We start from the raw sequence: 22,475 nt of genomic DNA, 5'->3' as shown, positions 1-22,475 counted from the left end.
AGTGCCTGGGCGAGGGGGGGAGATGCCCTGGGACCAGCCCACACAGGCTGCCTCCCTCTGAGCTCCTCTCTGCAAGGGGAGAGGAGGAGGGACCTCCATTACCAGCCATGGTGGGCGTTCTGGATGAGGTGACTGCGGGATCTTCAATGACCCCCTCTGCTTTTCACTAACAAACATTTTATTTCTGCACTTGACTTTTGTGTCCACCTATAATCCCACGTGGCCCAAGTGAGGAGAACTTCTTTATCACCATGCACCTGGGGAGCCACTTTAGATAGACAGATTGAACTTCTTTTCTCATCAATCCAGTGCAGGGAATCCAATAAAGGACAGCCCATGAGGAGGAGGTAGGGGGGGAGGTTTTGGGGAGGGAGAGGGGGATGGGAGGAGCAGCAGCGCACTTTTGGCTATGCCAAAGGCTGGCGAGTTTCGACCCACCTCACCATCTTGGGAACTCTGATGGTCGAAGTGAGGACCAAAAGGGGCCTCTGCCCCCTGGTGGGTGGGAGCTAAATTCCCGAACATTGTCTCAATCACCCAAAGGACCGGTTCAGAAAATAAAGAACTGGAGACTTGGAATAAATGTTTCATTGGTCATGATGATCAAAAGATGACAGCGAACACACACACTCAGACCTCACCCCACCGGCACAGGGCTGAAGCCACACCTCTGGGCCCCCCACCCCCTCGCTGCGCTTCTCCGGCCACGCCCTGCAGCCACTGCCCCATCCAGGACTCTGTCCTCCGCTCGGACTTCTGCTCCATTTTCAACTTCTCTCAACAAGGTTCCTGGATGCTCACAGTCAAGAAAAGTCGAGGACTTGACCTGAGTCTGCGGTGGGCAGGGTTGTAATGTCCACGAGTCCCTCTCCGTCTCCCTCTCCCCGCTTCTCTCCTCGCCCCTGTCCCACCCCATCATTGTTCCCCAGAAACAAACAGGATGGCTTCACTGGTCAATTCTTTACATGTACAAACACCAAAAGCAGAGGGAACACCCCTGGCCACCCCCCTCCCCCCAATCCCCAGTGCTGCGAGAGCAGCCAGCGGTGGGTGAGGCTGCCTCGGGAACTGCGGAGCTGCTGCAGCTGTCCAGCTGTTCTGGAAACTTCTTTGGCCTCTGAGCTTTACCTAGAGGCCTCTTCCTTCAGCTCCTTGTTCTTCCGCACCTCTTCTGCGTGCTTGTCCTGGGAAGGAAGGGAGGGAAAAGGGCAGGTCACACCTGGGGGATAAAGGGAAGGACAAGAGAGCCCAAAGAATGGCCATCGCCGGAAGTGAAGAGCAGGGTCTCAAGGAGTCCTGAGAAGGGACAGAAGGTGGCAGGTGAGACTGGCAGGAAGCAGGTGAGTGTGTCTGCTGTTGTGGCCCCAGGGGGCTTGCTGACTGGGGCCGGCCTCCCAGGGGACCCACCTCACAGTGACCGCAGTGCCCGCCGGCCTCTCCGTCCCTCACCCGGCTATCCTGGGGTTTGCAATGAATATGCTGCTTGGCTTGTATAAGGAGCGCCTCAGTGCAGCTGCCAGAGGAGCAGGCAGACAGGCAGACCCCACTGCAGGAGTCCCCCTGACACGCGTGCAACCTGACTGCCACTTCAATCTCCCGTCTGTCTCCTTATGAGAGTCGTCCAATCTGCCTTGGTAATAAAAGAAGGCTCTTAAAGTGCAAACGGATGGAAGAATTTTTGGAAAGGTTGTTCAACCCCAAAAGGTGAGCTTCCTTACAAGCGTATTGAGAGAACCCTCTTTTGCTTCACAGCATTGTCAAGCCAAATGATGGGACCTGACTTCAAAGGCCCATCAGCTGTGTGACCTTGACCAACTTTCTTCACTGATCAGGCCTCAATTCTCTGGTCTTTAAAGAGTGGGGCATGCGTGGGAAGCTGGTCTACTTCTAGGATTCTGCGGTTCTAGTGTCCAACTCTCAGGCTTATCATTACAGCTCATTCATTGTGCAGAGATCCAGGTCCTCCATCGGGCGACTTCCCCATGGGCAGCGAGTATGACTTGTTCCTTTTTTTGTATCTCCCAGCTCTTCCTCAGGCACCTTGCACATGCTGGGTGCTCGATAAATATCGTGGCTGCTGGACACTGGCATCCATCCAGATATCATCACATCCAGATATCAAGAATCAGCCCTGCGCAGGCACCTGGAGGCAGTCCAGGTCCCCAGGATATGCCGCCTTAAACCATACATCTGTCCCTGCAGAGGTCCTAGACCTTCCCTGGTCCTGGGGAACGTATGGGGAGTGGTGCATCCAAGGCAGTGGTTCTCAAGCTTGCTGCGTGTATCGCCATGACCTAGGATGCTTGTTAAACTGCAGGCCCTCGGCCCCTTCCCCAGACAGACAGCATGAGTAGGTCTAGGCCGGGATCCACGTATTTGTAGTGTGAAACCTGATACCACGTGACTCTGGTGCAGGTGGTCCGTGACCCACACAGGCCTGACACAGGCCTAACACAGGCCTCATGGAAGGTGTCCCTGGCCTGAGCCAGGGCAGAAACCACATACCCATCTCCTGCTTCACTGGTGGGTGAACAGAGGCCAAGATCCCAGAGGAGCGAGGCCCACTGGAATGTCTGCTCCAACAGCTTGTTTCTTTGAGTTATACCTGAGCTCCAAAGCTGTTAGCCCAGAGACTGGGCCTTCCCAATCTCTAAGAATCTGCCTCCACACCCAGAGAAGCTCACTGGGCAGAGCCCTATGTTTCTGGACTCCTTGGCCCCCGATGTTCTCCTCTCTAACAAAAGGCCAGCAGGACAACTGGGGCCTCGCTTCCCTGAAACAAGCTGTCGAAATTCTGCTCACACGTGGGACCAACCCCAGCCTCTCACGCTTCTCACATTTAGGTGACACCATTTGGTTTATTGATGAAAGGCAGCATGGACAGCCTCCTGGACAAGCCTCCTGGACATGTAATCAAAGAACTGGGTTCTAGTCCCAGCTCCACTGCTTAGTGGCTGTGTGACCCCGGGCAGGTCATCTGACCTTCACTAACGTGGTTTCCTCATCAGTGCAATAAGGGCAACACCTGCCCTTCTTACCACATGGACTGGTTGTGCAGATAGGGGTGGGGACAAACAGAAGTTTGGGGCCCTCTTCCAAATACCGTGTCATGCCCTGGACTCGATGACTTCCTCTGGGGTTGGTCTGGGAGCCCATGCCCCATCCTAGCCCAGTCTCAGACTTCTGCCTGTGAGAGCTTGCTGCTAGCCGTCCCTCAATAGCTGGGGAGGCCTGGCATTAAACAAGGTCACTTCCCTCTTATCTGGGTCTTGGTGGAGGCCTCGCAGCCCCCAGAAGGATGGAGTGAAACTGTGGAGGGGCTGTACATGCTGGCCAGCTGCAGGGACTATGCGACATTCAGGTCCCCTGTCTTTCTAGCAGCTGTCGTGAAGGGCCTGCAACTCTAGGTTGATGGGCAGGAAGGAGCGGGGACCACGCTGCTCACCATGGGACGAGGCCACCGATCGGGTCCAGGGAGTCACCGCGCAGCAGGCGGCTCCTGGAAATAAAACACAGAGCTAGAGCTCTCCCAGGAGCTGCAGGAGAAACTGGAGCAGCCTCGAGACTCAGGAAACGAGGCCAGCGTGTCCTCAGCAGAATGCACTGTTATTCTGCTCACACGTGGGACCAACCCCGGCCTCTCACGCTTCTCACATTTAGGTGACACCATTTGGTTTATTGATGAAAGGCAGCATGTTGGAAAGACCCGTGACTGCCTCCGTCCATATCAAGAGAGGTGGAAAGAATCATGTTCCCTGCTTAATGGGCAGCTCTGGTCATCATGCCCTTGGCTCAATGAAAGATGCTGACTTGAGCTCTTGGCAGTGCCTTGTCCCTCTGACCAAACATTGTCCATTCAAGGATGAAGCCAGGAGTGTACAGCTGCTTGCTTATCCCTCCTCCCTTGCACTAGGTGGGTGTCCTCTAGATGGCAAGAGGTCTAACCTCTGGGAGACAACGAGACATTTCGACTGTGTAGCTGTGCAGCGCTCCTCCAAGGAATTCCAAGCTCAGTGTGTGTTTCTTGCCTATGGCTTCCCCAATCATCCCTTAGAGCTCACTAAGGACCCAGCCTAACAGAAATATCCCCATTCCTGCCTGAGGCTGCTTGCTCCCTGGAACCATATACAGGCTCATCACACTTGCCACGGGAAGGAGGAGAGCATCGAGGAGTCTCCCTTCCGATTCCGCAGCCCTTACCTTCTCTTGCAGCCGTTCCAACATAGCAGCGAGGTGGGCCTCTCGGTTCTCCTTATTGGACTCCATCTTCTGGGCCAGTTTCTCTTTAGCCATCTTGATGAAGTTGTTGTTTTCCTCAATGGCTTTTTGGATCACTTCCCGCTCGTGTTCCCGCTTCTCTGCCAAGTGCTTCAGGAGCTCAGCTTCCTGATACTAGGGATGCACAGAGGGAGACAGAGACCCTTGAAGGTGACCGTGCCGGGGACATCTTCATCCTCATGACTTAAAGATCCACACCCAGGTCAGAGGACTCCCTGAGCCTCGTCCCGGCCTGTTGGCAGGAAGCGGGATGTCTCCTGGGTTCTCCCACTGTACCTTCAGTTCTCTTTCCCTCATGCCCATCACTCACTCACTCACTCACTCACTCACTCACTCACAGATACTAAATGACCATATACTATGTGCCAGGCACTACTCTAGAAACTTGGGAAAGACAAAAAGCTATTACAGGTCAGACATACAAAAACAACTCGAACCCAGACAGCACCTGACATCTGCCTTCAGAGGTAGAGGGGAAGTGCCATAGGCGCTCTGGGGAGGAAGAGGTTATTTTCTACTTGAAAGATGAAGGAAAACTTACACAAAAATGACATCAGAGTCGGGCCACAAGAATCGATAGGAAACACAGCAGGCCCGCTGCGGGGCGAAGTACACCACATCATGACCTTCTTCCCACTCCCAAATTAAGGAGCTCCTCGCTGTTTTTTTCCTTGCCTAGTTTCCCCTAAATCCTTAGTGTTTGTTGATGTCTTACTCTTGTTGCTGTGAATACAAGGCCACCGCGTGGGTGTCTAATGCAGTGTCTTGTCCCCTGACCGAGCTGTCAGCTCGTGTGGACCAGGGCCTCGTCCTCTGTTCCTCTCAGCGAAGCCTCCCCCTGCCCCGAGTATGGGAGGTGCTGCCGAAATATTTTTAAGTTGGTGGGGACTTGACCCCAGCTCAGAGCCACCACCCGTCTTTCCGAGCTCCTTCCCCTCCTGCTGAGGTGGGGGGCGGAGAGGGCAGCGCCTACCTTCCTTCGCTCTTCGGCCGCTTCTAGTTTCTTCTGTATCTCCTCCAGCGACGGGTCTCTCCGCCTGGGCAGGGAGGCATTGAACTCGGGCACCCCGTCAAAGGAGGGCGGCTTCAGGATGACTTCGAAGGACTGGCCCGAGGTGCATTTGTTCAGTTCGATAACCTCCATGTCAGAAATGACACACCAGTTCAGGTCCACTGTATCTGCTGCAGAGAGAAGACAAGGGGCTGCTCACCCCCTGAAGGCTGCATGGGCCCCCATAAAGCACACACACGTGCACAGGTGTGTGGGGGCCTGGGCGCCCACGGCAACCCGGTGACTGGGGTCTGGGCCTGTCTCCAGCATGGCGCCGAAGTTCAAAGGGCGCTGATGGGGCCGAAGGAGTTGGCAGCCAGAGTGAGGTCTCCGACTCCAAATGGAAGGTCCCAGGCTGTGTGATTTCTAACAAGGGCTGTAGCAACTGCCTTTGCTTCTGCCACAAGGCTCCTGCCATGGTTGAGCTCTTGCTCAGGGTGTCATCTCTGGTGGCCACCGTGGCGCTTACCCACTGCCCGCCACCCATCCACTCCTCCGCTCCTCGTCCCACTACCAGCCTGACGGCTCAGCCTGCGGACGCCTCTCCCCCTCTCCCTCCTACCCTGCTCTCTTCTTTCTCTCCAGTCAGCACTGTCTTTCCGCTGGCTTTCATCTTTTCTCCTACACTGTCTCCCACACCAGCCTAAACAACAGAAAAAAACAATCTCAGGTAACCCACACCCCCCCGTCTCTCAGTTCCAGACCAAACCCATCCCTTCCTTTTAACCCCCAGAAAATTAGGTGACCTATGCCCTGACCACTCCCAGACCGGATGTGGCCATCTGGTGCTCCAGGCCAGCATCCTGGGACACGGTGTCCTGGGGGCTGTCAGCAGGGCTAGGCTATCACGGAGCCTCTCTGAGTGGCTGCAGGTGACAGTCCTCTTCCCAGCTCTGTGCTCTCTCAGACCGTTTTCTGCCCTCCCCGGAGGAGACTTGGTGACCACGGATCCTATGATTTACACCCATCTTGCTTCCTCCCTGGTCTACGTGGCCCTGAGGGTGCAGTTTCTGCTTCCTCTCTGCATCCTTCACAGCATCGTTTGTTAAGTGAATGAATGAAAGCTGAGACCTAGAGCGCTCTGCCCAGGGTCTGCGCCAGACCTTCAGCTGCTGTCGGCGCCCCCAGGCCCAGCCCCACGCCTGCCTGCACACGGGGCCCAGACCCCCAGAGTCAGCAGTGGTGATGTTACGAGCTCTGGGAAGGGGCAGGTGAGGCGGGGAAGAGAGGGAAACCGGGGTGGGGGCTGCACTCGTGGATACAAGCCACAGAAACCCTCAACCCATTTCTTTCCCAACTGCGGCCCTCTCTTACCTTCATATTTATAGGATGACTTATTGAGGGGATCGGCCAGGAAACAGGAGCAAAACAATGACACCAGTGGGAGCTCCTTCATCTTCTCTTTGTAGGCTGTGGAAACACCCAGTGGGTGAAGATGGTCACCCTCTCCTAGACGCAGAGCCAGCACCCAGGTGAGTGGGGATGCCCAAGCAGCTGGGGGTCCCCAGGCTCTGCGGAGGCACCCAGACCCACCCCCTGGCTGGGGATCTGCCCCGTGTGCCCCAGACGGCACTGTTTAGGAGTCCTGTGTGTGAGTCAGACTCTACCCTGTCCACCGACGAGACCGTGAGCCTCCCACAGCTCTCAGATGACCCCATCTGCTCCCTGCCGCATGGTCTTCCTTCCTCCTGCTGCATGCAAAACGCTCTCAGGTGAAGACCCCGAGCACCAGCATCGATGGCCAACCTAGCCACGCACCCTGGCCCAAGCTCTCTATCTCCCCATGCTTGTCCAGGATTCTCCTTTTTTTTGGCTCCAGGCAGTGTTTTCCTGGAAACCCTGGAGGTAAAGAAGTAGGTAAAGCAGCTCTCACCCCCATCCCTCTGCTCTTGGCCCTCAGTGGTGGCCAGGTCGGGCTGTAAGCCTTTCCTCCCTTCCCAGCCCAGGGGTCACGGCCAGAGGGGCTGCATCCATGACAGCTAGAGTGGTACCCCCATCCCTGTGTAGTCTCTCTGTGTCTGGGAGCATTTGAAAACCAGAGCCCACTCCCCTCTGGTGTGGCCCAGGCTCCGGGCACCCTCCCCCCTCCCCGCCCTGGGACTGATGGGCCTGGTCCTAAGCCCAGGCACGCTCAGGCTCTCTCAGCTAACGCCCAGTGCGATGCGTGGGCACGCTTATCCTCCTTTCTTTTTACAAATTGAAAACATAGTTGACTGTGAAGACAGTACATGTGCGTCGTAAACACTTTTTAAAGCACACACACAGAAGAGCCACGGGAAGCAGAGCTTGGCTGTGACCCCACCGCCGTCTGGAGGTAACGTCTTTCAACCCCAGGCACAGTTCTTTCATCTTTTTCTGTGCTCACGGAAGCACATCCGTGTGAATACAGAGACGGGCTGTGCCGCGGCGCCCCCATCACAGAAATAGTTATGCACCTACCAGCGAGAGTCATGTTTTCTGGAATGTGAGAGCTGAATCTGACCACAAGTCACAGAGTAGGTCTGTCACCAGCTCAGGATGCTGTTACAAATCTGAGAAAGAGAGAGTGTGTTACCACTAACAGGATATTTGGCCGAGGAAGGTCTTCATTAAAGCAGGGAGAGGACCCCAGGAGGTGCCCCATCCGCTCCCACCTCCAGGCCCTCTGCACACCGACTCTCCCTTTCACAAATTCCGACCACCTTGTCCACATCACTCCGGTTAAGTCCAGTTTCCAGACACTCCTAATGGCTTCGGAATTGGTTTCCCAGCCCCCCTGAGTGTGCAGAAGTGGGTTTCCCTAAACCGTAGGGATCAAGGGGTGTTCATCTCTCTCCTTGAGCCACTCACTGGCCTGGCCCAGAGCAAAGGTTAGGGTGAGAGACAAATCCTGAGTCAGAATTACCTGGGAGACAGGCACAAAATAGCTGTTGTGAATTTCTTCTTAAACCCACACAGAGCTTTCCAGGGCCCCATTCTGATATGGGTGAGAGAGAATTGGCCAGAAAATGCCACAATGCCTCCCCAGGCCCCCTCTCACTCCCTCCTCCGAGGAAGCACACTGCTCAGCCCTCCTTGACCTCACTCACGACAACCCCAAGCGACCAGAAGAATACACCTTATGAAGAAATAATGTCATCGAACAGCAGTTAGTGGAGAGACGGTAAGCGGCGGGCAGGCTTACTGTGGGACGGGACTCCACACCCTGCACGAGGCCTGGAGAGCCAGGCAGCGCCCTCTGGTGTTGGCAGCACACAGCAGAGCCTCATCTGGTGAGTCAGAATCGGTGGGGACACAGGGAGGTATTCTGCCGGGAAGAGCACACTCAGAGGCGGGGCCCAGGAGGCTGGGTCTCAAGATCTCAAGATGGTTGATGATGGACCGAAAGTGCGAAGGAGGAGGGGGCGGTGAGACAGAAGAGGTAGGGAGGGAGTGGACCGGGGAGTGCTGGGGACAGCAGGTGACAGGGCTCTGCTGAAGGTGACTATTGTATGGAGTGAGAAATAACCAACAGCGGGTGGCCATCATGGAGACCACTCGTCCCTTGGCCACTGTGATGGTTAACTTCTGGTCAACTAGACTGGGCTAAGGGATGCCCACATCGCTGATAAACATGGTTTCTGAGCATGTCTGTGAGGATGTCTGAAAGAAATGAGCATTTGAATCGAGAGACAGAGTAAAGATGGCCCTTGTCGATGAAGGCAAGCCTCATCCAACACCTTGAAGGCCTGTGTAGAACAAAAAGGTGGCGAAGGGGTGAATTTGCTCCCTCTGCTGGAGCTGGGGCACCTGTACCCCCGCCCCCCACCAGACATGAGACCTCCTGGTTGTCATGCTTTCTGGCGGGACTGAGTTACACTGCCTGCTTGCCTGGTCATGGGCCTTGTCAGCCTCCGTAACTGCACGAGCGGACCCCTCATCATCACTGTCTTCCTGTGCCTCTGTGTCTATGCTCTGAGGAGCCCGGACTGATACAGCCCCCACTCAGCAGTCACTGTGCCGGCGGAGGGTGGCATGGACCCACAGCTTCCCCGTCGGCACCCTCACAAGACAAAGGAACCCTCTCCTCCCTGAATGGGGCGTTTTGCCTCTGGGGACCAGGGTCTGCCCCGACTGGGGATGGGCAGGGAGCTGATGGGCACAGTGGGCTCAGCTCCAGCTTCAGGGCTCGGCCAGCAAGGAGTCAAACACAGACTTCACCTCCTCACTAGCTGTCACTAGTCACTCCACGCATCCAACCTTGCTTTCCCCACCCAATTCTGCACAGAATTGTGCAGATTAGAGGAGAAAAGCACAGGCACAGCACCCAGCAAGAACGAGGTGCGTGATAAATGTCAGTTTCCCGTCCTCTGCCTTTCCCAGCAGCGTGGTCACCTGGTGCCGCTCCTGCTGCAGAGTCATTACCCCTGGTTCTCACCGCCCTGTGAGGACTGTCACCCTCATTTGCAGATGAGGAAATGGAGGCACAGCGGGTTTATGTGGCTGGAAAGTGAAAGAATGGAGACTTGAAGCCAGGTCAGCTGGCCGCAGCGTCTCCATGTCCCTGCCTGTCCCAGTGAAGCACAATGGGTCTCTCTGCTTGAAGTCGAGCTGCTCCCGACAGCGCCAGTGGGTCCCTGAACAGGGAGGCAGGCCTGAGCGCCTGGACGCGATGTCCCCTGGCCATGGGCCTCCTCTTTACACCATCTGTGCTCGTGACCCGCCGACTGTGAAGGCAACTGGTGGAGTGAGGGAGCCCTTGCCAGGAGAGGGAGTGGCCTCCGACTCAACCCTGGGTGATGGATCAGAAGTGATGAAGCGGGGACAGAGATGAAGCGGGGACAGAGAAGGATGCCCTGAGAAAGAAGGGGGACTGAGTTGGGCTTTTTGTACAGGGGCAGATACCTGGAGTCAGGGAGCATTCCCACCCCACCCGCATCCCCGGCCCTGAGCTGAGAACAGGCATTTAGACCCTGCGCTTGTGAAGCACGTTGCAGGTCACAGGTTCTGTCACCCTCGCCATCCCAGGTGACCTTTGCACCAGGCTGGGCCAGGCTGACAAGGCAGGCATCATCGACTGCACTTTCAGATGGAGAATCTGGGGTCAGGAGAAGGTATGGCTTAGGCTGAGGTGGCGCAGCCAGTTAGAGGCAGAGCTGGTTCTAAGACCCAGGTCTTCTGACCTGTTAACCCCTCCTTGGGGGCCGTGGCGGGGCTAGGGGCCGACTGCTTATTCCTCCGTGGTGCTGGGGGCTCAGGAAAAGCCAGTCTGGCCTGAGGGCATGATTTAGTTATGTATTATATTTAATCATATGTGTATTATAATATGTATACACCACATAGATGGCATATATTATACCACATATATAATGCCACATATAGATATATATACACACACACACACATATACTTTCTGCACTTCTATGATGATACTGTTCTCTGAGTTTTAGGAGCAGGCGGAACCAGGTAGAGGACTCAGGGCAGAGAGGCAGAGGAGACCAGGGTAGGGGACAGGAGGTCCCTGGAGATGGACAGAGGTGGGCATGACCAAGGGGTTTGTAGCTGAGAGCCCTCAGTTTCACAGGGTTGGAATCCTCATAATTAAAAATGTGTGTTTATAAAGCATCTACTCTGTGACAGATGCATTCCTTTTAATTTTCATGACAATCTGGTGACAGAGGAATTGCTGTCCCTGTCCCACAGATGCGGGCGTGGAGGCTTAGGGAGGCCGTGACGTCTCTAAGATTGTCCGTGTAGTGGGCTGAGGTGTCCTCCAGTCACGCATAGCCAAGTCCTCTCTCCAGCAACTTGTAAATGTAACTTTATTTGGAAAGAGTCTTTGCAGATTTCATTAAGTTAAGGATTTCAAGATGAGCTCCTTCTCTATTATCTGGGTGGCACCTAAATCTAATGACAAGTGTCCTTGTAAGAGACACACAAAGGAGAGACGCCCAGGGAGAAGAGCAGGTAAAGATGGAGGCAGAGCCTGGAGAGGTGCTGCCGTGAGCCAAGGAGTGCCCGAGGCCACCAGAAACCACCAGAGTCTTCGGAGAGAGTATGACCTTGATGCTGGACTTCTGAACACCAGAACTGTGAGAATGTCTATTGTTTTAAGCCACTAAGTTTGTGGTGATTTGTTCCAGCAGCCCTAGGACACTAACACACTCAGGAAGTGACAGCCAGGTTCACACCCAGGATGCTTTTACCTTATCTCGTCTACCAGTGTTTTCGCTCAGTCTGGTGTTTTCCTCTGTGTGCATGTACCTATGGGTACACGGGATCCTTATAAATCTTTGTGCCAATAGTCACATCATTTCTATTGCACTCAATACCCAAAAGATGTTGCTGCCTGTGGAACATTCTGAGAAAGGATATAAGGGGGCCGTGAGGAGGGCATGGCTCTTTTGAAGGGCCCAGCAATGCAAAGGGGCCCCAGCCATTGGCTGGTGGCAGCCACAGCAGAGAGCCTGACTTTACCCCTGGTTCACCTGTGGCACCGGTGTTGGGCTGGTCACACTGCCTCCCTAGCACTCAACCTGGCTGTGAGAAGTCCAGGTTGCCCTGCGGGTTGGACCTGGGTTGAAGGCACACCACCTGGAAGATCCAGTGATGTCAACTTCTGGCCAGGAAGCCCTTCAGAACAGCTCTTAGGCCTCTGTTCACAGGTCTTAGACACCGACCACCCAGGCCATTCTCCTGAGCATGTCCAGTCAACCCTAGGGCCCGGGAGTCAACCAAGCAGCCGGAGTCCCCTGGGCCAGGGCCCTACAAGCTTCTCATGGAGCCGTGGTATCTGTGAAACAGCTTGCAGGTCTGGGTCATACTTTCATGCCTGTAACTCCTGCAATGCAGCAGGGCCACCAGGTCTGTCCTGGGGGCAGTTCAGGAGCTGCTGCCCAAGAGCAGACAGAACGGAATGCCAGGAATTCCAGCAGGCAAGACAGAGAGATAAGAGATAATGGAGGCCCGAGTAGGCCCGAGGCCAGGAGGTCAGGCCTGTCAGTGGGAGATTCTAGGAAGGGCATCAGACTCAGAGCACCGGAAGGCAAAACCCCACGCCGAGGCAGACCCTGGCCCTCCCAGGGGCCCCTTGCTGTGCTTTCTGTTAAGGCAGAGGCCCATCCTAGGCCTTCTGTAGCCTCTAAGGAAGCCTGCAAACTGACGGAATGGATTCAGTGGGAGCAGGGACCAAAGGGGCCCCCACCTGAAGGTGGATGTGTCATGATGACTCAGGTGGTAACTACAGAACCAAAGCTCGAGCTCAGGAGGGTGGCCCCCTGTCTCCTGCCCAGTGCTCGCTCCCAAGCGGTTCTGATGGACACAGACAAGAGGCAGGCCCCCCCTGGGTTGTCAGTTATGATCCAGCATAGCAGCTGGTGACAGCGACTCAAGCTTCGAATGTGAAAGGTGGGAGTGTGATGGGGTTATTATGCAACTTAGTTTCTGCAATGCTTCTAATCTTGCGATGGCTTTGGAACTTGACCGTGTGATGGCCGTGTGACTGAGTTTCATGAGGGTGGGGGAGCCCGTTGGGTGGCATGCAGGGTGTGCTGGGGCTGATTGCTAGAACAGGAAGGGAAAGATCAGAGATCTTCAGACCAGGGAAAGAGTTTGTGCTTTATCTTCTACTCTGTGGGAAGCCACTGACATCTTGTGAAGAAGAGGAGGGGAAATGGTGATGCCCATAGCTACAGTAACAATGGCCAGCATTTCTTGAGCGCCTGATTTGTACCAGGAAAACCACAGACGTTATCACAGTTTATTCTCTGAGGTTCTTTTGTAATGAGGAGATGGACTCTCAGCTGAGCCAAGTTCATTGCACCACATCCTATGGGGAGTAAGGGGCAGAGCTGGGATTTTCATTCTGAAGCCTGGCTCTGTCTTTAGTTATATACTACTGCTGCAAGAAGATTCGTCTGGCAGCATGACTTTCGGGGAAAGATGAGGAGGGGAAGGCAGAGGCTAAGACTGGGCGGTAAGCGTCAAGGACCTGCCTAGAACGAGTTAAACCCTGGACTGTTGGAAACCCACCCTTTCCTGTCTGCAAACGGATCCATACATTACCCCCAGCTCCAGCGTCTAAGAGTCTGTATGGAAAGGCAAGTCATCACACACTTTCCCCCACGATGGATTGAACCATTAGCATAATTGGTAAGATAATTAGTGATAGCCCCATCAGGCAGAGATCCGGGCCATCAGCATCAGCAGGTAAGACGCAGAATGAGTAAGTGTTGAGCGGGGTGAGGGTGGCTGAGAGCGAAGGTCTAGAATCATCAGGCTGTTGACTGGAGAGGGGTCTCCTGGACCCCCAGCTTCCCCCAGCACATCGGAATGTCCCAGGCGGAGAGACCTGGCCATCACTGGCCAGCGGTTCTCAGCGGGGGCAGCCTCACTCCGAGGAACTACGTGGGACTTTTTGATTGTCAGTAGACTGGGGGTGGTATTTGGAGGCATTTAGTGAGCAGGGGCCAGGTAGGTTAAGTCTCCTTCATGGCACGAAACAATCCCACACAACCTAGAACTGTCCCTTCTGAGATTCCAGTGCCCATCTCCTGGGGACCAAAGGTCCTGAGGTCACACTGCGTTGGTGGCAGAGGTACAACCTCTTGGCAGAGTCCAAGCCTCTGGATCACAGTGTCAGGACCCTCCCCTTCCTACCGATCCCCTCTCCTTCCCACAGGCCAGGATGCGAGTGATCAGCCCACGCGGGGGCCACCAGAGCCACAATACAAAGATGGGGATGCATAAGGGACACCGTAGCAGATAGACTCATTCACGTGACCAGAAATGGTGACCCACACTCCCAGGCTCTTTGTAATGTGGTCAGTGACCAGCAGCTGACAGAAGAGCAACAACCAGTTCTCAGAAGCCAAGTGGCCATTGATTAGCTACACGCCTGCCATTCTAAGGTGTCTCTGATGGCCCACACAGCCAGAGTGAGCAAGCATTTTATTTGTCACCGCAAGGAATGCCTGGAGAATGCCATCAGGATGTGTCAATTCCCATGTGGACTGTTTCTGAGAGATAAGAAGCTAATGCAAATCTAAGTGGTTTGAATAGAGCGGTTTCTGGCAAGACCGTCCAGAGACGGTACGGAGCTCAGCACAGAGCCAGGGCGCGGCAGCCGCGAGTGCTGACGGCCACGGGCTCTTCAGGCCCGTGCCAGCGCTGTTTTTAAAGGTCCTGTCGAAGTTACGCATTTCCCTGAAATAAGCGCACGAGCTGCCGAACTGTCTTGGAGTCTTTATCATCTCGGTGCAGTAACCCTGGTTATTTCGTGCCGACCAGAGGCCCTGATTGGCAGCCTTATTTTATTTTGGTTAAAGCAAAAAAGAAGATGAATTATTTTTTTTCCCGAATGTGGTTTTCATTCTTTCCACACTTATCACTGAATATTTAAGTGGGTGCCAAGCCCTTGGCGAGGCCCTAAAATATAACCACAGGGGTTTTTTGTGATGAAACGTGGTGCAGGCCCCCTGGGTGGGGATCTGGAGCCTCTGGGAGTTTCCTGGGGGCTCTGCGGGCCTCGGGCAGATCTCTGGATGTCACGTGGGTCAAGTTATAATGAGAGAGAAGTGGGTATTAGAGAGCCCAGGCCAAGGAGGGCTAGCGAGACACACTGCGGGAAGCCTGTCGAAGTGGAATAGCACGTGGTTCGCTGGTTTGGGGGACTGGTGTTTTGTGACCGCCCGCCTCACGCTGGCTTCGAGGGGCAGAGATGCCCGCCCGTACCTAACAGGCTTAGCAGTGCCGCTTCAGTTCTGCTGCTAGGAAATAAGGTGGCACCACCTGTTGGCAAACACAGAGCTCTGGGGTCTGTGTTTATCTTGGGAGGCAAGCCAGAGAAGGAAAATGAAGGCTAATCCACACAGTGATGGCACCTTCTGGGCTATTTTTATTTTGAATCAATATATATGGAAGAAGCAACATATTGAAAGTTAAGTTCGGGGGCACAGATTCCATTCAGTGCCGCTGGATGGGGGGGCAGGGCTTTGCGCTCTGGGCACAGCGTGGGGCTCCCCCTCCCCGAGGAAGCACGGGAGGGATCGGTGTATGGAACGGGCCGTGTGTTCTTACTCTAGTCACAACTTCAGGAGTATTTTGCAGTATTTTACAGTTTACCAGGCACTTCCATATGCATAGGTATGCACATATGCATTTTATATGCAATGTTTTAATTACAAAAGTACTAGCATCATATTTCAGACCATCTATGTGACAGAGAAAAAAATTCCTGGCATGTTGCTACTTTTTGCTATTAGCATTTCCGTGTGATTTTTTTCCTTACGTCTGTTATCTGTAATCTGGGTATGTTTGTTTTATCATTTCTTTCTCCCAAGAGCCTATGAAATAGATACTTTTATATCCATTCTACAGATAGTCAGTTCAGATAAGCGACTTGATTTGCCCAGAAGTCGAACAAGTAAAAAATAACGAAGATGGGATTTGAACCTAAGTCTTCTCTCAAAGGCCAAGCTGTTTCTAATAAACTCCCATGGTGCTTCCTTGTCAAATCCAAGGCCAAGCATAAATGGAAGCGAGAGACATGGCCGCCTAGAGTATGAGGCCGAAGGCTGCACAGAGTCTCATTTCCCCCAAATCGGCCTCTCACCTGTGGGGGGCCTGCGTGCTTCACATTCTCACCGCTCAGCTTTCCCTCCAGGCAGGCGTTGCCTCAGAAAGCCCGTCAAAACTCGCGCATGCGACCTGCCAGCTGTAATAAATTGAACCATCTTCTATCAGCAGACCTCAGGCAATAGAACTGGTAGATATTTCTAGAAGTCAAGCTCTCTGTCCATAGACGGGAGGGGCCGTGGAGGCTTCTGTCGCTTTTATTTCCCACCCTTTTTCAGATGAGGAGACAGAGGGCCCAGGAGACCCAGTGCCTTATCCAAGAATAAGTAGCAGTAGCAGCCAGGGCTCGGGCCTGCACTGAGATGCGCTAAAGGGAGACATCTTTTGCGATAATACCCTTGTTTTCTTTGTTCTTTCATTCTCCAATGCTTTGTAAGTTTTACATCTTGTTCTATCTTTTAGTTGATGTCATTTATACCTGTATTTCACTACACTGAGAATAAAACAGTGTCTAATGATTTTCTTCATGGGACATGGTTTTGTCAGAATAATCTGGGTTTTCAGTTATGAATTACCATCACTGATTAATTTATTGAGAAACTACTGTAAGCACTAAGTGAGCTACTAGGAAGGAATACAATGGTGAGTTTAACAGACATACTTCTCAGCCTCAATATATCTGACAGTTGCATGATGCTTTATAAATGTGTCGATTACAGTTAGACCATAACTGTAACTTGTAGTGTCTTCTTTCTTTATGACCAGGATCAGTATCCTCTTGGTACTAGAGTTCTCTAATTTGATAAAAATTGTGGATTAAAATAGTTAGCTAGACTTCTTCTGAAGTAATTTGTTTCTAGGAAGGACTCATGAAAGGCTCGTTGAGTCCTCATGTGCCCTGTTTGGTGGCAGGTGCAGAAGACAGACAGGCCTGTCCTGTATCAGTAGTCGAGGTGTGTTTGTCCTGTCTGCAGACAGCCTCTCCACCTGTTTCCAAGTGCACAGGCCTGTCCCCAACCACGGGGGCCAGCTCCGAGACCCTACATAATGCCTGAAACTGCAGCTAGCACTGAACTATATATACTATGTTTTCCCCTGTACATTCATAGGTAATGAACATACAGAGAAAATATCACTTTTCACTTAAAAGAAGCACGTGACTGTTTCTTTGACATGCCTGCACCGCCAGCAGCACCTCGCGCTTTGGGGCCATCGCTAAGCAAAATGAAGCTGGCTCGCGCACCAGCGGGGGTGGTGGTTGGTCTCATGACTGAGGTGGTCCCGAGTGACTAAGGGGTGGAGAGTGGGTGCAGCGCGGAGATGCTGGACCACCCGGGCAGGACCGAGCAGGACAGGGTGAGACCGCATCATGCTACTCAGAATGGCATGCCAATGAAAGGTTAGCAATTGCTTATTTTTGGAATTTTCCATTCAATATCTTCAGACTACTGCTGACCGTGGGTGACTGAAACCGTGGGAAGTGAAACTGTGGACAAGGAGGGGGGTGGCTGTGCTCGGTTTGAGGCTTGCTCCCTACCTAGTCTGGACTGCTGGGTCCTGGCACCCAGACGATCCACTGGAAGTCGCTTACCCCTCTTCCCCACTGGGCCTTTCACCCTGGAGCTTTTTTCTGGTTCACATCCCCTGATTTGTTCTCTGAACTCCCAGGTTGCATGTGCCCTGTCACAAATTAGGCCAAGCTCCCCACACTCCCGCCCTTTCTGGTCTGTTCTGTGCTCCTGCTTCCCACCCCCCAGCTCTGACAGTAGGACCCTAACTTCTCTAAGCAGGAGGTTAAGCAGGAGGACACACAGTTGTCCACTTTAATTGAAGAGAGAGGCTGGCGAGCTTTGGTGGGAAAGATTAGGAGGGGGGTACGAAGGTGGGAGTTAATGTACCTACATCTGTCTCTCTCTCTAGTGGGACTAAAAATGCAAAATAACCCAAAAGGCTTTTTACAGTGGCAGGCGAGATTTTTTTGTCTTTACTCCTCCCCAAAGAAAAACTGAGAAAGTAACATTTTCCAGACTATCACATCTCTAAATATAGCCAATTCTAACTTTATAAGCACACCAAATTGTATAAGCTGAGAGAGGGAGAGAATTCGGTTCTTACAAATCTTATAGAAGTTACATTTAAAGAATTATAAGGCATTATAAAAAATGCATTTTGTATATTTTATAATTTCCCTCTAATTTATACCCCTCTGTGATAGTCTTATTTCTAACTACCCATGACTTTGAAATTTCTGGGAATTTAATGTCTCCAAAAGGAGATCTCCAGATAAGTAGAAAATAATATAAAAATATCAAGGAGGCCTAGGGAGATCTTAGGGGTTCAGGAAAAATTAAGCCTTCCTTTGGTTATGCTCTTTATTTTTTAAGCATCCAATTATTTAAAATCAAGGATATAAAAGATCTGACTTTTCTCGCCCTTTCTATGGGGTTGGGTTAATGAAGACGCTCTCTCCTCTCTCCTTTCTCCCCTCCCCCCTCCATCTTCCCCTTGTTCCCTCCTTCCTCCTGGATCCTGGTTCCACCGCCTTTGCTGTTCTGTTTTAAATCTCCTCAGCTGTCCCACTTCTGTCCCAGAGGGCGAATGTGGTTCCAACAGCCTGGTCGCCTGGTCAGCTGAGGGAAGGCAGCCAACCTCACTTGGCTCTTGGATTTCTTTTTTAAAGATTTTATTTATTTTAGAGAAGGGGAGGGAGGGAGAGAGAGAGGGAAAGAAACATTAATGCGTGATTGATACATTAATAGATTGGTCGTCTCTCGCACGCCCCAACTGGGGACCTGGCCCACAACCCTGGGCATGTGCTCTGACTGGGAATCAAACTGGCCACCTTTGGATTTGCAAGCAGGTACTCAATCCACTGTGCCACGCCAGCCAGGGCAGCTCTTGGATTTCTTTTATGGAGCCACATGAAATCTAGACATTAAGGAAAAATGCAAGACACTCCCACTAACCCACCACCAACAGTGTGTCTGCTCAACAGTCTGGCAGCTCAGGAGATAGGACTTCCCTGTCTTTCATGGAGGCTTAGAACATAGTATCTCCCTAAAGAGATGTCACTTTTTCCACTTGGTTTTGCCTCTGGGCACTTTGTACCTGGTCATAGGGACACATATAAACAAGACAGTTCTCCGTGCAAGAAGTTAAGTCTACAGCACGGGCAGACCTTGAGGACATTATGCTGAGGGAAATAACGCAGTCACAAAAGACAACTACTGTGTGATTCCCCTTACGTGACAGAGTGCGGAGTGATGGTGGCCATGGACGGGGCAGGGGGGTGACCAGGCACTGTTTAAGGGGGACGAAGTCTCAGTCTGGGAGATGGAAGCGCTGTGAAGACGGCCGGTGCTGGTGGTGCACAGCGGCGGGAGTGTGCTTGAGGCCCTGCGCCGCACGCTTAGAGGTGAGTGAAACGGGACATTGGACATCACGTGTATTTTACAACCATTAACAATAAAAAAAATTGAAAAGAACTTTATAGTCTAGTAAGAGTTATCCACGGGCTTACAGTCTTATAGTTAGAAAAAAGGAATCACAAGTTTCTCAGCCCAGTGTTTCTCAAACCTTTTCCTTCTTGGGGTTCATAGTACAGTTCAATGTCATATAGGGTGGTCCAGCATGTGCATGGCATGTTACGGATACATATGTGTGTATATTATATACACACACATATAGTCATCGATATACACATGTATGTAAAGACAGACACATCAAGTTTATATAACTGAAATATAAGTATAAATATATGTAAATAAATATAAGCATTTATATAAAAAATATATATAAGCATAAATATATACATAACTGAAATATATAACAAAATGGTACAGGAAACATTATTTACTCTACTATCTGGGATGTATTCTGACTTTTTTTACACTCTTTTATCTTATTGTATTAAAAGAAATACCAGTTACAATCTACAAATGATTTTATAACCAGTAATAGGTCTCAATTTACAGTTTGAAAAACATTAATTTAGACCAGTCTCCAACACGATGCAGAAATCTCCTTTGCAGCCATCCTGCCGGTGGTAATCCCACATCTACTTGAATGCCTTTTGTGATGGGGAACTCACTCCCTACAAAGCTCTATGATGGATTTTCACCCACTCCAAATCTGCCCCAGAAAGGCTCTGACCTCCTGACAGGTGCTCAGGTGCTGGTGATGACAAGTGAGCTTCAAGGAGGGGCGGAGGCATAGTTTCCGAGAGCAAGGTGGGGGTTTGGGGCGAGTGGAGGAGAGGGAGTTGGCTGGCCCTAGAGGATAGAGCCGGGTGTCTGAGAGACTTGAGCTCTGCTGATTAGACCTTTCACTTCTGCCTCTTTACTGCTTGTTCCGGCACTGTGATTATTTCCTCACCTGACAGATGATCTCATTCCCCCGGCACCCTGCCTCCCTGCCTGTGGGAGGGGTTCCTCCCCCTAGAGGGGGCCTCGGCCTCAGCAGAGACAGATCACCCGCCTCCCATCTCCAGCTCCCGCCCTCCCTGCAGGACTTCAGCAGACCATCCTGTCCACCCCTCCCGCTATTCTCTTGGTCTGGAAACACAGGGCAGCCACGCCCTGGTGTTCAGACACGGGCTGCCTGTGTGATTCTGAGCCCCCAAACGGAATCTGGAGACCTGCCCCATTTCAGGACAATGGGACTCCTCCACACCTGACTGTCTTACTGGGAGGAATTAAACAAAGACAGCACCGCCACGTGGGGGTAGCTGGCCACTGGTCATCGAATCCCTGGGCCCTGCATGAGAAGAGATAGTGCCTAAACTCCAGGCGAGGGTGGTGGGCTGAGTGAGCAGGGGCCCGGCAGCCCCAGCAGGGCCCAGGGCGTGGCAGTGTGCAGCTTCCCAGCCAGCCACCCTACCCAGGTAGGATCCGGTTGACCTCAGGGTGGGGCGGGGCAAGGAGGAGGTGGTGATCTCATTGTATCCTTAGGACCAAGAGAAAAAAGTAACTCAGTGCAGATAAAGGAGAAAGAAATGAATGGTACAAAGGGGAAGAGAGAGGAGAATAGCTCGGCCTGAGAAAGAAAATGTAAAACACAGGGCAGCTTCTAGCTTGAAAGGGGCCTGTGGGTCAGAGCCAGCTCCAGGGAAGCTGGACTCTGAGCAAAACCTTTCTCCCCAGCAACAAACATTTTTATGCAGGAAAAAAGTCACCATGGGCAACTGACCCAGGCAATTCCCGCCCATCCACTCTCTCCTGAGCTCTGGAATGGAAGGAAGGCCTGCGGCCCACCCTCACCCCTCTGCCAAGGCCATTCTTTTCTCCTCACCCAATTTCCCCCAGGATTCGACAAAGTTTAATTGATTGAGCAAAACCGAAAGGCAATACAATGGGTGCCAGGCCCCTCGCTGCTTCTCCTCTTTGCAGCTGCAGGTTTACTTTTTCTTTTATCTGAAAAGCCTCAAATAATTTGCATTTTATTTCCACTTACCTGCAGTCCAGTTAGAAGCGAGCTGCTCCCTTCCTCACTCCCTCAATTAGTGGTACCCAGGGCTTCTCTCCACATCAGCACCACTGCTCGGCTCTCGCCATGACATCACCTTTGAGCTCTGTGATTGGCTAACAGTGGGTTGCTTGGCAATTGGACAGTCTCCTCTGGCGGAGCAGGGATTGCCTGAGTGAGTAACTCTTAGCAGGCCAGGGAGTGGAAGATGATGTCAGACAAACAGCCTGCTTTCCCTGCTGCCTGTGGAGCCTGAGGACCAGAGGGTGAGGGTGGGGATGAAGAAAGAAAGAGGGAGTGGTAGGGGAAGGTGGGGGTGAAGGCACAGCTTGCAAGCAGTGAGCGGGAGAACCTGGAGAGGGGGATTGATGAATGATCTCCAGAATGGTTAGCTCTTTCAGATCTGGGGGTGGGAGAGTATGGATCTAGAGGAGAAATCAGAGATCACAGATGAATCCTAAAAATAGCTTCCGGAGGGCTTGGCGCCTGGTTCCATCTCCGTCGGCTGGGGTGGTGGGTTTGAACAGTGACTCAGAAGGTGAGGAGGGACTGCAGGTACCCCAGACCCCGGAGACGGGGAAGGTGCAGCACAGGGTCCCAGCAGAGCCGGGCTTCCCTCTCAGCACCTCGCCGTGGTGTTGGCCACCTCTGTGCTGTGGCTGTGTGACAGGCGCTGGTGGGTCCTCAGTGCCCAGCCCGCCCTAGTGGGCCTTCGGCACCTGGTCTTCCTGATCAGGACTGAAGCTGAACCCCGTGGAGAGGCACAGGGTCACCCCAGGCGGCCTCTTCAGTTCTCCCGGGAATGGGGGCAGGGAGCCTCTGATGTAACCTTCTCAAGCGCTCACCCGAGCCGGGCAGCTGGAGGTGGCAGGGTGAGGCAGTTGAGGGGAGACAGCCTGTGGACAGGGCGCCCCTTCTCCAGGATGCTTCTCTGTCCCAGCCTCCCCGGGTGTGTCCTCTTTCCCCGCCCTCCCCAGGCAGGAACCGCGCCCCCCCACCCAGCCTGGCCTCGCCCCCTTTTATCTGGGGCAGGGGATACATTCTTGTTGTAGTAACATATACATAACATAAAAATTGTTATTTGAGTCATTTCCACACGTACAGTTCAGGGGCATTAAGTGCGTTTGCATGGCTGTGCTTCCAGCGCCAC

The 22,475-nt window shown here is 52.7% G+C and overlaps 1 protein-coding gene across 4 annotated transcripts; it reads right to left on the bottom strand.

Moving 5' to 3' along the window:
- Positions 1 to 579: 579 nt before the first annotated feature.
- Positions 580 to 21,453, bottom strand: STMN4 (stathmin 4). Of its 4 annotated transcripts, XM_053658531.1 has the most exons (8): positions 21,314 to 21,453; positions 7,769 to 7,860; positions 6,644 to 6,739; positions 5,892 to 5,972; positions 5,252 to 5,460; positions 4,201 to 4,392; positions 3,446 to 3,499; positions 1,132 to 1,184 (listed from the first exon to the last, which is right to left on the bottom strand). In XM_053658531.1, the coding sequence occupies exons 2-7, from the start codon at positions 7,779 to 7,781 to the stop codon at positions 3,479 to 3,481; spliced, it is 612 nt and encodes a 203-aa protein (XP_053514506.1). In that variant the 5' UTR covers positions 7,782 to 7,860; positions 21,314 to 21,453; the 3' UTR covers positions 1,132 to 1,184; positions 3,446 to 3,478. The 4 variants fall into 4 exon arrangements, with proteins under 4 accessions (XP_036994910.1, XP_036994911.1, XP_053514506.1 ...); XM_037139015.2 differs by lacking the exon at positions 3,446 to 3,499 and having other exon boundaries at positions 580 to 1,184; XM_037139017.2 differs by lacking the exon at positions 5,892 to 5,972.
- Between the last annotated feature and the right edge of the window lie 1,022 nt (positions 21,454 to 22,475).

Source organism: Artibeus jamaicensis, unplaced genomic scaffold, assembly GCF_021234435.1.
Source record: "Artibeus jamaicensis isolate MK-2021 breed Jamaican fruit bat unplaced genomic scaffold, CSHL_Jam_final scaffold_537, whole genome shotgun sequence".
In the NCBI taxonomy this organism is placed as follows: domain Eukaryota; kingdom Metazoa; phylum Chordata; class Mammalia; order Chiroptera; family Phyllostomidae; genus Artibeus; species Artibeus jamaicensis.
The sequence above is the reverse complement of the archived record's forward strand: the minus strand, read 5'-3'. Positions and strand labels throughout refer to the sequence as shown.

What these genes read in the sequence shown, in the direction of transcription:
- STMN4 (XM_037139015.2), bottom strand. An exon ending in GTCATCCTATAAATATGAAG is followed by an intron (nt 5,973 to 6,643) that starts GTAAGAGAGGGC and finishes TCTGTTGTTTAG; the next exon opens with GCTGGTGTGGGAGACAGTGT. An exon ending in GAGAGAAAGAAGAGAGCAGG is followed by an intron (nt 5,461 to 5,891) that starts GTAGGAGGGAGA and finishes TTCTCTCTGCAG; the next exon opens with CAGATACAGTGGACCTGAAC.